At 40.1% G+C, this 17,314-nt stretch overlaps 1 protein-coding gene across 1 annotated transcript in view; it reads left to right on the top strand.

Moving 5' to 3' along the window:
* Positions 1-17,314, top strand: part of LOC107193885 (gamma-aminobutyric acid receptor subunit beta) — a 143,394-nt gene that overhangs the window by 64,300 nt on the left and 61,780 nt on the right. The window contains 1 exon segment of the mRNA XM_015583421.1: positions 944-1,041. Within this exon segment, the coding sequence (XP_015438907.1) occupies positions 944-1,041 (98 nt within the window).

The following is a 17,314-nucleotide window of genomic DNA, read 5'->3' as shown; positions in this document are numbered from 1 at the left end:
ATGAATATGACTGTTTTGTTTTATTCATTTCGTTTTTGATGAAAACGTTTTGACGTCCGATGTGTGTACAATTTCTTAAACAGACATTAGGTACACTCAACTATCAAAGCTATGTTACAAACTGTTAAAACATTTTTTATTTTCTGATCACAAAAGATGACAATGACATTGATCAGAAACGTTCTTGAACGATTGAAGATTATTGAATAATTTCATCAATCATCGTTTCACTTCTTAATCCTCTATTCTGCAAATAGCTATTTTTGCACTAACATTTTACACCTTAACTCTTCACATATATTTCTTTCAGCGTTGGTCAAAATATTGTTTCCATGTAATACGTGAATAATATTCCATACGCAGAATATTAATGATGCTATTAATTAGTGATTCTTTTAGTGTTTCGACCAGCTCAGAAAATATGGAGCGAGGTTGGGTGGCCAAAGAAAACTGGACTCCTGGTGGTCGTGGTCGGACACAATTTATTTGCTCGCGGGCTCGTCACAGTAAATACTTTACACGCGTAGACGATTACACTCGAAACAATAGAGATCACAGCACGATTGACAATTGCGACGTTAGTCAGTGTTTAAACAAAATCTAATTAATATTAAAATTAAACCTAAAAAATTATTATCCTTATTAACAATATATAATAAAAACGAAATAAATAAAGTACAAATAAATATTATACAAAACGATACTGTAACAGTATCTACAAGATTTTATTAATGCGAGAGTTGCTTGGTATAATATGCAAGCAATAAACGGTCTCGGTACGTGTTTTCAGTCATGGAATTCAACCCTTACTATCCGCGAGAACTATGTGTACGTAAAGCTCGTGCCCATTTAGCCTAATGCCGCCCCGAACTTTTCGTTTCTTTTCTTTTTTTTTTTACTGCCGGCAAGTTTTCACAGCAATCGTTATCCTTTTATATTGCAGATCCGGCGGAGGCAGTATGCTGGTTGACGTTAACATCTCCGCGATATTGGACTCGTTCTCCGTCAGTTACGATAAAAGAGTAAGGCCGAACTACGGAGGTGAGTAGGGTGTTACCGATTTTTAACCGCCTATCCGTATAGTACGAATCATTCGACCACACACTGTGTGGTTTAATCGTCGATATCGTGGGCAAAACCGCGAAACCGACAATCGCCGCCACGTCGTTAATTTGTCTTCTCTGGGTCAGAAACGGGGATACGACGATCCATGGGGTAGGTAGTGTCCGTCAAGGTTTTGCCAACGATGCTCGATCACTTTCGCATTATACAGGGTGTAACAAAAATGTTGTCCGACCCGAAAATGGGGCACTCGAGGGGTGATTTGGAACAACTTTTTCCTTAGCGAAAATATAATCTGAGGCTTCGTTACCGAGATATTAACGAAAAACCCCAGCCAATCAGAGCGCGAGTCTGCCAGCCGAGTTCCCGCGGTAGCGGTGGCTACGCGCTGCGATTTGTAGCCAACGCTACCGCGGGAGCTCCACCGTCAGACTCGCGCGCTGATTGGTCGGGGTTTTTCGTTAATATCTTGTTAACGAAGCTTCAGATTAAATTTTCGCTAAGAAAAAAGTTGTTCCAAATCACCCCCCGAGTGCCCCATTTCCGGGTCGGACAACATTTTTGTTACACCCTGTATACCTGCTCGTCGCATTTAGTACGATGCACGGACTTGGCCGTATCGGGAGTCCTGTTCGCAGCGAACGGCAGCATCGAATCTCGAGAATTACTCGCGCGAATGATCCGAAAGACGTCAGGAATCACAAGCTTGGAGCAGCCTCGAAGTTTGTGACTACGAGGAAATCGACTCCACTCGCTGCGAATCCCCCGAGAAAAAACGCGTCTTCAACGTGTGCTTGGATTAATATGGAAAGAAATATGAACACAGGGGATCAGGGAAAGTGGTGGTTACCGGTGCTGGAATGTGTAGATCGATAACGAACACACGAATAACGTGTTAGTGGACAGAGGGGACCAATGAGGCGAAAGCAGATCGAGATTTCTGATACACCGAAAGGTACAGGGTGTCGTGTAACTGGTTGTATAACCGGGTAGAAGGTGATTCTGCATGAAAGAAGAAGTCGAAAGTATAAAACAAAATTGTTTCATTTGAGACTCCGTTCTCTGGAAAATCGACTTTGAAAATTAATCTAAAACACGTGCATTCGTCATGGTAGTAAATACAAACTGTTTATAATGAACAGACGCGCAAGCCATGTCCTATTCGATAAGTTTCCGCGTATCCACCAAGTTATCAAAGTCAATTGTCTGGAAAACGAGGTTTAGAATGAAAAAATTTTATTCTATATTTTTCACTTATTTGTTTACGTAGAATCACCCTGCATATACAGAATGTAACAACAATGTTGCAGGACCCTGAAATGGGTCACTCTTCAGGCGACAGGCCATCCGCCTTCGACTCAACTTAAAACATGTTGACGCTAATATACAGGGTGGTCCACGCAACTTGTTCACCCTGAATAACTTCTATAGTATGCATTGCATGTGTTACGAGCCAGGGTCGCGAGCAGTGCGAGAGGCCGGCGGAGTAGGTTTACCAAGGAATATGGTTAATCAGTTATTTTGTTTCAAGACGAATACAGTGACCTATTATGAAGGTCCATCAATGAGCTACACCTTGTTAACGAGGTACCACCTGTTGTAACGCAGCCTCTTTTGGTTCGGCGAGAGCTTTATTAAATGGTATTGAGTTATTAAAGGTTATCGAGTCTCCTCTTTATTTCGTGCGCAGACTCCTGTCGCGAGGAGCGACTTTCGTCCTGATCTTTGTGAACTCTGGCCGAGTAAGAGCTATCCAGCGCTGGCTTCTTTCCGTCCCGGTCGGCCGAACGGTTTCGGACTCCTACAGGAAAACGGATTATGGTACGGTATTCAAGGAATACCGATCAGCACTCGCGGGAATGGATGGAGCCCGGAATTTTGGTACAATATCGCAGGAACGCGATCGGTGGAACGGGGCAGGGAGGGGAAACTTTGTACGCGACCGGCCGAATTTTGCGTTTCTTTATAGAGTAAGCTTTTTTCATACGTTCTTACATGTCAACTTTGGTTGTTGGTTTTCGGCACAAAAACTAGATGAGAAAGAAAAACAAAAATTTGCTGCCAAGAAAGTTGCATAAAGTGTTAAAAAAAATTAAAAACAAAAAAAGGAATAGTTTTCATTTCGTTAATTTTGTTTAATTTTAATTTTGTTTTATTTAAAATATATATTTTCTATAAAACGTTTATATTAAACCAAAGTTAAATCCACTATGTTTGTTTTTAATGCACAATTTCCTAAATGTATAAAAGTAAATGTTTAAATGCTTTTACCAAATATATAACATATACATAATAATAGAATGCAATTTTCCCTTAGTGTTATTTATATATTAATTTATAATGTGTACATTTATAGATCTAGTTCATAATTTTTATTATTTTATTTATTTATAATTTTCTTTCTTTTATTTATTGCATTAAATTAAATTTGTTACGTTTTTATTTGAATTTTTACAACATAAAAGAAAAGTATCATGTTTTACTATTAAAAATCAGCTATGAATAATTTATTGAATGTTATGTCCAAACACTGGGACAGCTAAATTTAATCACTAGAACATACCGTAAATTCCACTCAATCACTCAGCCAAATGAACGCTTTTAGATATTCATAATTTTTAATACTTTTTTTCACGTGGGCGCTTTCTTATAACAACTTGACTGGAACAAAAAGGTCTGCTCTATCGATTGAATGTACTTTTCCGTCAATCTATATTATTTTAATGTATAAAAGGTCATCCTAACCGCAATCTTCGCCTTAAACGTCCTACCACTGGAACATTTACCTTATCTGGCGAGCGTAAGAACAAAATCCGTAAAGATCGGCGGAATAACGAATGAATAAGCGGTCCGAAAACGTTGATCGGGACACGACAAAGGGACAAAGCGCCGGTGACGACAATGTGGAGAAGGTAATACGCTCCGGGAAATATTTGTGACGCCGCTTACTCTTTCGTCACGGACGATACAGAAAAGAATATTCAGGACAATAGGGAGCAAGCTCGCGGACGTGTACTTTGCCGTCGTAAAAATTCTCGGCCCGGGGTCGGACACGAAATAAAAAGTTCTGTCATTTTTCGATCCGCTACCCGCCCGGCGGATGAATGATACGCGTTCGGTTCCGTGGATAAGTTTACGGGCGAGAACGCAATACGGTTGAGACTTTAATAACCGTAATAATGGGTAAAGAAATCGAGACTACATTTTATATTGCAGAAATTCAACGACAGTCCAATGGAAAATGTACACGTATAACCGAAGGATGTTAACAAAAATACAGTATAATTCCATTGATTAATTAAGTTTAATTATATGAACGGTTTATATACAAGGTTGAGTTTAACCCAGGAATATTCGTTTAACAACACCCCCTTGAAGTTCTATTTTTGTTAACGTTTTCTATAATGTATGTAGATTGGTACTTTATGGGCACCTTTGTATATTTCCATAATTCTATAATATCTAGATCCCAGAAGTAGAGTGCACTAATTGTAAGTGTACTTCGTTAAAAAAACTTACATTTTAAATGTTTTCCGTATCAAATACTTCACTTATTCCGACTGTAACAATTACAGTAAACCTTCGATTTACACTTGAAACTCGGAATCCCTTTGGAGCAGTTATCGCAGAGGGACACGCTTTTGGGCGCTTCATGAATTGCATTTTAGGCCGAGCCTTCAGTGTGGCACCCTCCAATAGTGGCGATGAAGCTTTAGCGTGGCGATCTCTCCGGGCAGTTATCGAGAATTTACTGTATTTCGTTCTAAGTCATTTAGTTTTGAATAGTATAACAATGGTATGAAGTCCATATCTTGTTGACATAATGTAATATTCATCATTTCTAAAATACATATCGAGACTTGTCTTAAGCCCATTTAATAGTTCGAAGGTAGCAATTGTTTCTCGTTGAACTCTTTCCAAACGATTACAAAGTTATAAGGTTTTTGCACCTTCGATTTGCTTTCCTATAAAATTTGAAAAGTGTGACTTAAAATACTCTGATCGTGAAGTCCACATATAAATTTCATACAAGGACAATAGATTACCCTTATCTTTATACTCTGTTCAATACCGATGCAAATAATTACTGAAACATTCCGTGAATATTGACAAAACAATTGCAATATTCGCTCAAATCTCGCCTTCGTACGAAGTCACTACCATTTCAGATATCGTCTGACCAAACCCAGTTCAGTAACAACAGTTCACGGTAAATTGATTTTCCGAGGAACCCTGATCCAAAGAAGGGTACACGGAAGTTTTCAATGTTCATCGACAAATGTCAAAAACAAGACGGAAGTTGGTCTTATTGTCTAGCCATCCGCAAGGCCAAGGGGAACGCCAGCTGACGTCGAAGAAACCGATAGCCAAAATTTGTTTACGGTTGCAAACAGCCACGACCGAAGTGAATGGATAGGGGAAAGCTGCTGGTGTATAGCTCCATAAAAGGGAATCGGTGGTTTTCAATTCCTGCGATGAAGTCAAATTTTCGACTGGGTCCCGGCAGCGGTGGCGGCAGGGCGGGGCTGGGAGAGCTCGCTTCGATAAAACTTGGATCGATGCTGGGACGCGGACCCGGGTTGCCACGGGTTACCGTTAACGGCATCTCTCCGCTTCTTCCGGCCACGCTCCGCCACAGTTCTTTTCCTCGATTACAATTTCAACATTGATTCTGTCAGCGGAACCGTCTCCGCTGTCACCGATCCCTGGCCGCGGGGCGTTCTCGAATTCCCGCTTTTCTTCTGACGCCGCGCCGGCCCCGTTCGCGAGAAAGACAGCCGCCACCGTTGCATTCTTCCACGGAGATCAACCGGGGGTGCTCCTTTTCTCGTAGAATCGTGGAACTTTCTGCTGCGAGCGTTCGACATTCAAACGTGACGATTCGATTCGAGGCTATTTGAGATGCGAACGATCAAAGAATTATGCTTACCCTTTGAGGAAGACTTAGAGGGGTGATTTCGTATACTGAAGGGTGTAGCAGATGTTTGTGGAATCATAGCGTATTTGTTGGAGACTTTCTGTATTAGTCTATGTTATTGAAATAACGTAGATTTCATTAAATCGTCGCTATAGTTCTTAATTGTTCTAGCACCACTAGTTTCTAAACTGAGAATTTAGAACTGAGTTTAAAGTTCATGAAGTATAATTTTAGAAGCAAGAAACTAGTGAAATAATCAAACACACTACAATATCACCTACCGAATAGCCATTTATTGTAATATTTAACCAAATTTTATCTTATTGTCAACTTAAATTTTTAATTGTTGTTAATATTTGAAGATACAATTATTAAACGTGTTACGAGCCAGGGTCGCGAGCAGCGCGAGAGGCTGGCGGAGTAGGTTTTCCAAGGAATATAGTCCATCAATATAGTGAACCGGCTCCGAAACTGGGAGCACCGAAATATATCTGCAGCTACTGAAAGAGCTCCGTAATACTTACAAAAACATCTGCTTTTATGTAATTAAATACATTATAAAGATTCACATTTTTTTATTTAAAAAACTTCCTCCATCAAAAAGGAATTGTTTAGCAACAGATATTGATTTTCAGAATGTGAAATTCGTGTAGCAGTATTTTTTAATTAATATATATTTGTGCGTGTGGGAATAGATTCGCGGATATCGTGGTGAACGGAGGAAAACTTTACGCGCCTCGATCCGAAATTGAGGAGAGATATAAACGAACAAGTTGCGATCCTGTTACCTTATTTAATTCACGTGTGCAACACGTACTTTGGCACACGAACTGGGACGTCAATAGACGCACTTACAGGACGCGACAAGGCAAGACGAAGACAAGGAGAATACACAGCTCGAACGATAAATATACAGGGTGTAACAAAAATGTTGTCCGACCCGGAAATGGGACACTCGGGGGGTGAATTGGAACAAATTTTTCCTTAGCAACAATCTAATCTGAGGCTTCGTTACCAAGATATTAACGAAAAACCCCGACCAATCAGAGCGCGAGCTTGCCAGCCGCGTTCCCGCGGTAACGCTGCGTACCAGTCGCAGCGCGTCGCCACCGCTAGCGCGGGAACTCAGCTGGCAAACTCGCGCTCTGATTGGTCGCGGTTTTTCGTTAATATCTCGGTAACGAAGCCTCAGATTACATTGTTGTTAAGGAAAAACTTGTTCCAATTCACCCCCCGAGTGCCCCATTTCCCGGTCGGACAACATCGCAAAGTCATCGGTCAAATGTCGAGCTAATGAGCACCGGTTTAAAGCCAATCCTATCGGAAAATGTCATATTTGCTGTCCTGTCAAGATGGAACAGTAAACACAGGTCTTTCATTTATTCGCCGCCGATTCGGACGTGCATTTTCATTCCGTTCCTAATCCGATGCTGGGACAGTTCCAGATCTGAGCTTTGACACTGGCCCCAAGCCGCGGGATGACCCGTGCAGGCATCCAGAACTGTGGTTTCTTGCTCATTTCCCGCAGAAGACAATGCTGTGGAATTCGAGACGCCCGAAAAGTCTACCATCCGCAGGAATTACTCACCCCCTATCACCATCCGAAAACAACCCCCGTCAATTCCCTCCAGCCCGCCCGTCGAGATGATCGATTTCCTTGGCATTCCAACCGTGCAACTTCCAAAACTCACGAAACTCTTCGAGTACACACCGATTCATCCCGCGAAAATTACGAGGCTTCCGCCCTCTTCGAGACGTGTCCAGCGTCACGGAACGATCCCCCCAGGGGTGTTCGTAACGATATTAAGAAACCTAATTCAAATAGGTACCGACAGTGAATCGTGTTGTGGATGTAAAAGTAGCACGAGGGATCTTTATTCAGAAGAAATTTATTCTTTAGAACGTCGATTATATGAACTAATAGGGGTAGGAGGAGGGGGGAGGAGCAAATTCGTTCTCATAAGCAGGTTTTGGAATAATTGATCCTGGACGACCGCAGTTAAAATAGATGTTCATTGTAAAGATGTGTAACCCAGTATCTTTATCAAATTAAGTTAGATACGAATCATATTATCAATCATATTGCTATGAAAATTGTGCGTGCTATATAAATTTGAGAGTGATGCGATAAATATTGCTAGTATTATACAAGGGTGCCTCAGGTCGAGTAGTACAACTTGGTGATTCTATACGAAACAATAAGTCGAAAGAAGAGAATAAATTGTCCTCTTTTAAGATTTTATGGTCTCGTTTTCGAGAAAATTGAGCTTGAACGTCATCTAAAACGCGTGTATTCGTGCTGACAATAAGTAGAAACGACCAACAATGAATAGACGCGCTAACCGAGTACTATTCTTTGTCCATATGTCCAACAAACATTCAGGTTCGATTATCTGGACAACGAAACATGAGCTGGAAAATTTTATTCTCCTTTTCGACTTATTTTTTCTGAAATCACCTCCTATACTACATGACCTGAAACACCCCACATAGATATCCTATTTACTGCCACCTGAAGATTGTAGCACAAATTCATTTAATCATTTTACGTATTTTTAACATAAAAATCCTCTCAATTTGGAACAAAATATTATTTAACATTCCTTACATTAAAAAAATAATTTTATACATTTAATATAATAAATTAATTGATAATTCATTAAAATATGCAAGCAATTCCATTGTCCCTCTAAATGTCACCTTAAAAATTAATATAATTTTTATAATTAATATAGGTTGAATACTAAAATTATGGCTCTTTCATTAGTATGATTTCTCCATTACTTATTATTTACGTAGTCGCAATTCTAACACTCAAATTGCACTTTCATTTTTCAGCATCAATTTATCAATCTACATACAACTACATTATTTCTTTGTTTCTATGTAAATCAGAGTCCCAAATTAATAAAAACATGTTTTGTACACAATTCTATATACGTTGTCAGAAACTGTTATAAAATAAATAAGGTGGCATTATTAGAAACACTGACAGTAATTGGGACATTCACCCTTTTTTAATAAAAAAAAAATAACGAACTTCGATGATTACCATCGCATCAGGTGATATCCTCTATCTCTCGAATACATCGTATCTAGGCAAAAGCGGCCATAAATCCCAAGGAAATGTTCGATGTTCATTTTCCTTCCAGCGACTGCCTCTTCCCTGAGAACGTTTCACGAGGTGATACTGGTAAAGCGAGTCCGATTCAAATTGCTGATATCTGCCAGCCACGGTAACGCCTTGAGAAACCGTTGGATTTACCCGAGTTCGCGAGACTTCGACATTTAAAATTTAGATGGCGCTCGGACATTACCGAAGAGGGCCAACTGCATATATCCTACATCCGGCGGATAAACAGTGTTCCGTGGATCCTTAGGCTAACGGACGTTCATTCGATATTCTCCGTAAGCGACCAAGGATATCCAGCTAGCGTTTCTCTCCTGCCACGCGGTCGAGGTCCACATAAAAATGACAAAATACGTGATAGGGAAACCCGATGGTCTTAAACTGTGCCGCGTGTGTACGTTCGCGGGCAAACAATTAAAACGCAATATTGAATTTCAGATAATAATGATGGATTACTTATTGGCACTATTCGGCAGATCAAATGCAATAAAATAGGATAACAGAACGTAAATGTAGATAGCAGGCTTCTCGCAAATAATTTTGGAAGATTATAACTTTCGTTCGATAGACGTTATTACAAACAAGAAAAAATTGACAAATATTTTTTTTTTTCCCAATGTTCACAATATACCCTGAAATTGCAAACATCTGCCTATAACGTATTTTTATATTTCTATCAGTATCATTTACATATATTTTTACAGCTTTATATTATTCACCTTTTTTCTGTTCTAAACCAGGTTTGCAATATAAGACTACATACAGTAAATCCTCAATAAATATTGGAAGGCTTCTCAGCATTGACGAGGAGAAGTGACCAGGTGTAACGCTGACTTTTTAATGGGATTTAGCACAATGATAGAGCTTAGAATTCTGAAGCCAATGGCACTTGTTTCAGTCGTATATGACTATTAGTTTATGAAACATTTAATGTTCAGTGCCGAGAAGCCCTCGAACACTCATCGAGGATGTACTGTACGTATTTTATAGTAACGAAATTCAGTGACATATTAACATTATCTTGCAAATTTTTTCTGATCATATACTGAGTAGACTACGTTAGTTTTCACTCGATGAAAAATACCAAATGGATTCATTAATACGACTCCACATACATATACAAATTCTCGCGATAATTCTCCGCTACAACTTCCCGGTGAATGCACTTTAAGAGTCACAGTTTTCGCGAATCGATGCAATCGCGCTGAACGTTGTTTCTTCGTCGGATTTCACGGGCGATTGGTCTGGGCGGAGGCAAGCCGTACCAACGCGTTTCAATTAACTCGATACCACATCCGTTCGTTGCGTTCTACAACGTATACGCGGGGGAGGGAAGGGGTGCCGTCATTGTGAAATATGCGTCCCATATGGGACGTTCGCCGGGCTATAGGGGTTTTAAAAACATCCTAGAAATGGAAATGAAGATATATCGGTGGACCGTGATGCCGCTGGCACAGGCGTTGTTTACGAGTCAACTTTATCGCGAATATACGCCTCCGTCCCTACCCTCTTCGCCATTTTCTTTCCTCGCGGCCGACCTATCTCGCCCTTATTTTTCAATACATTCTCGAACTCTTTCGCCGTCTGCTATTTCTTCACATCCTAATATACTTCCGCGGATAATGTTCGCTCGGAGACCAATAGATGTCGAGTGCCCGCTGGGAGTCCGGTAAAACTTGAACAGTTCTTGTTCTCCGTGACATTTGAAATTTTGACATAGCACGTATCAGTACGCTACGCACCGATATGGCGATTTTACTTTTGGGAATCGGTCTAATGGTTCACTTTCTGATTCTCATTCTGACTACCCATCACTAGTCGGGTGTCGCCTTATGCTCGTACGGCTCTGTAATTGTGCCCAGTTGCTCGGCGCGGTAAAAGACGCGGTTAGTCGCTATTCAAATGTTTTCGGGATTCCTCTAGGAACGCTCGTGTGCCTGCGAGTGCGTGTGTGAGCGATGTTTTACGGGTCAGAGGGCGGTCCATGCTCGAATTTGGAGCGGTCGCGTTACGCTGTCAAAAAGCAGATTAGTCTATATCCTTTATATTATACTTTGTATTTGTGCTTTATATTTTTGTATTCAATTTTATATGTTCAATATAAATTTTCAAATTTATATTTCACATATTTATAGATTAGCTTAGTATTTTGCATATAAATTTTAAGTTTTCATGAATTAGTCGTAATACCCCTACAACGTATCGCGTTCAAAGTATTGAAGACTCTTTCTCTCGTCAACGCCTTCAATCTTATTGGGGAGAGGTGATGGATGACCAGCTTCCTGACTCACCAATGGCCCAATCTGATAATCACAACCAAACTGTTATGTCCAAAATACCTTAGTCATAGCTTCTGCTCTTTTCAAAGTCTAAAATCGTAGAGGAGGCTACTGACTCACTTTGTAGCTAAGGGCCATTGCAACTTTCTCCCCACCACAACACCTAATACTATTATATATAAACTTTCCGAAAAGACACAGGGTGCAATTTTGGTTCCAACAGAGACTTGAGAACTCCGAAACGTATAATTTAGAATTTTACAACTCCGTTACGCGTAGTCGAATAATCCTCTTCAAGATTCTTTTATTAAGTGTTGCACTCAATTCCACAACCCGGAATCCAACACCAGTACTCCACATGATTTATCTTTCACTTTTGGTACTACCCAGAGATGGGCATTATCTAGATAAAAAATTATTTAAATAACTGTTCGAAGAAAAGATACTTTATCTTTATTCGTTATTCGAAGCTTGAATAGAAAAAGTATCTCTATTCGACGAGCATGGATTGAATAAATTTATTCGACGAGAATTATCCGACGAATAAAAGATCCTTTTTTTATTCGGGGCGTTTTATTCATAGCGTCAATGATATTTTCATCCTTTATTTGTATCTTTTATCCGAAGGCTTTGAATAAATCTTCAAATAACTTTGGCCAGTCAGCCAGCTCGAAAAAACGCGCTGACGAGCGTCGGGCGTCGAACATCAAAGACCAGCGACCGACAGTCGGCATGCAATGTAAACAGACGTAGATGAGATAATGAATCACGCACGAATGAAAATTTAAACTTTTACAATTTTCAGAATATATCAATGTAAGTATTATGAATGAGTTGGAGAGATTCTCGCGATGAAAATGCGTCCATTTTCAAAAATCGATGCAGGCATAAGAATAGCTGTTACAATCATACATATATGGACACGTGACATAATGGTATGATTGCCAACTTCATTGTCGAGTGAAAAACTCTCATGTGTCTATCCTCTAGTGGAATGAGGCGTGAAACCTACTCCCGCGAGTGTTTCTTGAGATTTACTGTCATGCGGACACGTAGCCTAATAGCTGTCATTTCCACTTTGGAAAGCGAAACTCACAGCAGTTTACTCTCAAGCGGATACATGCGTAAAAGCTATTCCCTTAAGTAGATCTTGAGAGTTAGTGACCCACGGATACGCAGCATAGCAGCTGTTGATTCATTCTCGACAGCAAAATTTATAGAAGTATATTCTCAAGTGGACACAGTCATGGCAGCTACTCTCGAGTATTATTCATGTGTATCTACGCCTGGCACTATGTTCTTACAATTATTACTAGAACTACCGATATTAAATGTGTATGAACTGAATTAATTTGTATAATATATTAATATGTACAATACATTAATACACATACTAAATAGTAGAATATAATATAACAGACTGTAATGCAAAATTCGTAATAAATTTCGACAATAGCACTGTTATGATTCGAGTAAGTGTAAAATAAGGAATCTAAAACCTATAATATTGACAGGTTTGGTAGTTCTAGTTCTATAGAAGGTGTAACTACAATTACGATACAACCGAAAGTAGAATGATACCCCGTACACAAATAAAAAGAAAATATAGAATGAAGTGTTTGCGACGTACGTCGTCGGTGAGTGCAAGAGGATAGGAGTGCCGACTGAGTCGGTATGTCAGGGATCGTTCAAATAAACGGATGAGCGTTTAAACCGGTGGTATTTACAATTTATTACTAAAAGACAACTGTCAATGGGTACAATATTACGCGGTGTCACGGTGAGGAGACGAAATCTGCCTCTCCCCCCCCTCTCTAGTACGGTGTTGCTGTTTCGGTAGAGACTAGATCACCCGGTACGGACGCGCCATGGGGTCGTCCGGTAGTTCGACGGTATACGGAATACGGTGCGAAATGGAGTACGGTCCAGAAGACAATTCGGACCTCGTGGCGGGGTGGCTTCCACAGACTAACCTCTGAGCCTTACGGACGGGTTGTGAACCGGAATAATGTCCGTACCCGGTAGAGTGGCGGCTTATGACGGATTGACGCCTGAGGACGGGCTATGTATCAAACTGTTGCTCGGACCCGGTGTAGGAGTCGGCTTATGACAGACCAATATTTGAGCCAAAGGACGGGCTATGAACCGTTGTTCGGACCCGGTGGAGGTGACTATGGAAGTAGCGGTGGTCAACTCGGAATGAACGATCCTCTTACTGGCTAACACCAGTAAGTACGGTACGATATCTAGATTCGTGAAATACACGTCGCTCAGGAGCGTCGATTCAGGATCGTGGCTTGCCGCGTTTCCTATCGCTATCGGCGATCGTTATCGGCAGCGAGAAACCGCAAGAGGTCCTCACGATCTCGCAGCCACTGCTTCGCTCGCTCTCTCTCTCCCCACTGCTGGCGGGCGTGGACGCCGTGTTCGCGCAACCCACTCCTATTCGCGATTGCTGATGCCGCGCTCGGCCGGTGGCGACCATAGTCCTATATAGACGGAGCGTTAAAGGGACTTTCCCATTCAAAATTGAAAAAAAAAGACACTTTTTTAATATTTCTTTATAAAAAAAACTATTATATTTAGAAACATAATTCCTTTTGGACGCTATTATATATATTATTAAGAACATAAAGAAATTTTTTCTAGCACTTTTAGTTCACCACGACCGCTGTAGAGGGCGTCTTCCAAAAAGCCACGTTTTAATCGGTGAGACACTTTTCAGACGTCCTGTAAAAAATTAAGTAAAAATTCAAACGGGATTCTATTCGTGAGACTTAAAACTAGACAATACACCTCTAAAATATTTTATTTTTTGTATTTTTTATCGTTTTATACGTATTTTTCCGAAAAATTCGAAAAATCACTCTTTTTTGGGGGCAATTCACCCCTGTATAAAAAAGGGGGGGTTGTTTTATAACTTTTAGAGGTTTATTGTCTAGTTTTAAGTCTCACGAATAGAATCCCGTTTGAATTTTTACTTAATTTTTTACAGGACGACTGCAAAGTGTCGCACCGATTAAAACGTGGCTTTTTGGAAGACGCCCTTCTACAGCGGTCGTGGTGAACTAAAAGTGCTAGAAAAAATTTCTTTATGTTCTTAATAATATATATAATAGCGGCCAAAAGGAATTATGTTCCTAAATATAATAGTTTTTTTATAAAGAAATATGAAAGAAGTGTCTTTTTTTTTAAATTTTGAATGGGAAAGTCCCCTTAACTGAGCAGGGGAGTAAGATTCGCGGTAAGAGGGTGGATAATAGTAAATCGGGTAACTTCGTTCCTTTTCGGTGCTATTCGGGTATACAATAGATATATGTATTTAACAAAATTAATAAATAATATAAAGCATTAAATAATTGTACGGCACACAGCCCACCAGCCATTAATAACGAGCCGAATCGAACCGAATGCATCCGAAGCTAACCGACGTACCTCTAACGACCGCTGCCTTTTCCCCTCCAATCCTGCGGTCCCCTCACCCAAAGTGGTAGCTTATGCTCCGTCTATATATGTCTATGGTGGCGACGCCTAATTTAGTGACGTAAACACATGTTTCTCAAAACACGGTTCTGTTTTAAGAAATCGAAATTAATTGTCCATTGAACATTTGCTTAACTACTTTTTTTTTTAAATTATGCACTATATCGATCAGTTCTAGATTAAACAATAAAAAACTTTTCAATCTATTCTAGATCGCATCTGATAAATTTTTTCTGAGTTATTTTTACCGAAGATAGAAATTCATAAAACAATATTGATGTCATATTTTCAATTCCTTTTTGAATGAGGAATCAGTTCAGTTCAAGTTGTCCAATCATAGACCTCTTTCTTTTTTATTTACACAAAGAATTCTTTCAGTCTTAATTGAGAATATTAATCATACGGAAAAAGTGTAGAAAATTTGTGACATTGAGAACTAACAGATTGTAACTTAAAAAGTCAATGTTTATTGAGAATTGACGAAAGCTGACTGTGCTTCGAAGTTTACTGACTTTGTTACTTCAGAGTTCTCGTTTATGTCCATATGTTCTCTGTGGTTGCACTGAAGTTATTCGATTGGATCTGTTGTATCTAATTGAGCGATTCTTACTCCATTGGATTTGTAATATCTAATTGAGCGTTTCTCAGCACTTCCAAGGAATGTTGAACAATACGTCACGAGGTACCTACCATTGAATCGGTAAGTTCTTTAATACAGATACTCAGTATTTCGTAAATTTGCATCATGCTTTTTCAATTTGAAGACCACTAACTCGTCAATCAATGGCTAACTGACATTGTATGGAAAAAATGAAAAGTACAAGGAATCTTGAACTATACAGGGTATCGATAGATTTATGTTAATTAAGGTTAATTAATATACGTAAATTATAATAGCTTTCGAAGCGATTGCAGCTTCTCCCTAAGTACACACATTGAGATTGAATGCTACCATGCAACGATCGACGTTTCAGCATCGGGTCCAAACGATCAACAAAGCCTAGGAACCCATAATGATAACCAAGCACACGTTCCGACAGAAATAAAACGATAATTGGTAGTCCTCTAATCGAGAGTAATTACCACTTTCAGCGATCCATCAGACGTAGTGATACCACTAAAAAAAAAGAAACCATGAGAATCCATACTCACAGTAAATTCACGAAAAAAAATATGAACCAGGTATTTAGAGAGTAACGAGAAGGACAATAATTTAACAATCGGTGAACACAATATGAAATAAGAACAAAGTCATAGTCACCCCATCGTGTAACTTATCCGAGGCCGGAAACGGCCGACTCAGTCTGACTAACCTTCGATTTCAGGTCCTCCTGTCGAGGTGGGCGTCACCATGTATCATTCCGATTGTTCAACTTAAAACATCCCCCACAACCCTTCTGCCCGAGCAACCACTTTCGTAGTGCCCGTGTACATTGAAAGAACGATTGCAGTCAATCATTTACATCCACAATCCTCATGTACATACCACCGACACCATGCACAGGCGCAAACACACACACACAGACACACACTCACGTCCACACGCACACAAAGAAAATCATATTCGATACGTAACACACAACAAACAAGAACACACCACCGCGAGGACACTTACAACCGATGCATGCACGCGCACAGGAACCGCGTATAGCTATCCCAGCCTTCTCTGAAATTCCCTTCCGTCTGGTGTAATATTCGCGAAAGATTGAAGATCGCTACTTTCCCCCGATATATTTCTTTAGCAGGTGTATACTGGTTCAGGAAAGCGGCGAAGACTTTCTTGGAAACGTCCTGAATATTCCGCGAAACTTCGAAGAAACCCACCAGACAGGACGCGTGTTTACTTGGTTCATTTCATTCTATCCGTGCTCTCGCATAAATGCGCCGAAGATTTCTTTTGGGTCTATTCAATCGATGGAATGCTACCAGGGCATATGTACACTGACGACCAAACTCGGCTGCCACTAGGAGAAAAAACGAGGTAGGAGAGGGTCCTTCTACCACTCGGTATATTTATTTCAAGTACTAAAATAAATATTAAGCTGAATGTTAATTTGGCATAAATGTAACTCCCGAGACCAAGTGGTAGGAGGTTCTTCCCCTACGCCGATTTTTCGCCTAGCGCAAGCTGAATTTACTCGTCAGTGCAAACAGCACCGTTGCTAGGGATGAAGCTTTGAAACTATGAACTTGTCGAAATTTTGTAGAGATATCCTGTGCACAGACCATGTGCGCCCTCGACCCCATAGTACTAATCCACGATGACGTAATTAAGTACCTATACGCAATATATACATAATAACGTGAATACAGGGTGTCCCAAAATAGTTTCGATTCCAGGAAATGAGGGGTTTCTGGGATGATTTGAAACAACTTTTTAGCAAAAATGTTATCCAAGACTTTGTTAACGAGATGTTAAGACTAAACCTACCACGACCGGTC

This window comes from Dufourea novaeangliae, unplaced genomic scaffold, assembly GCF_001272555.1.
Source record: "Dufourea novaeangliae isolate 0120121106 unplaced genomic scaffold, ASM127255v1 scaffold34, whole genome shotgun sequence".
NCBI classification, from domain to species: Eukaryota; Metazoa; Arthropoda; class Insecta; order Hymenoptera; family Halictidae; genus Dufourea; species Dufourea novaeangliae.
This window is presented reverse-complemented; position numbering and strand designations above follow the sequence as displayed.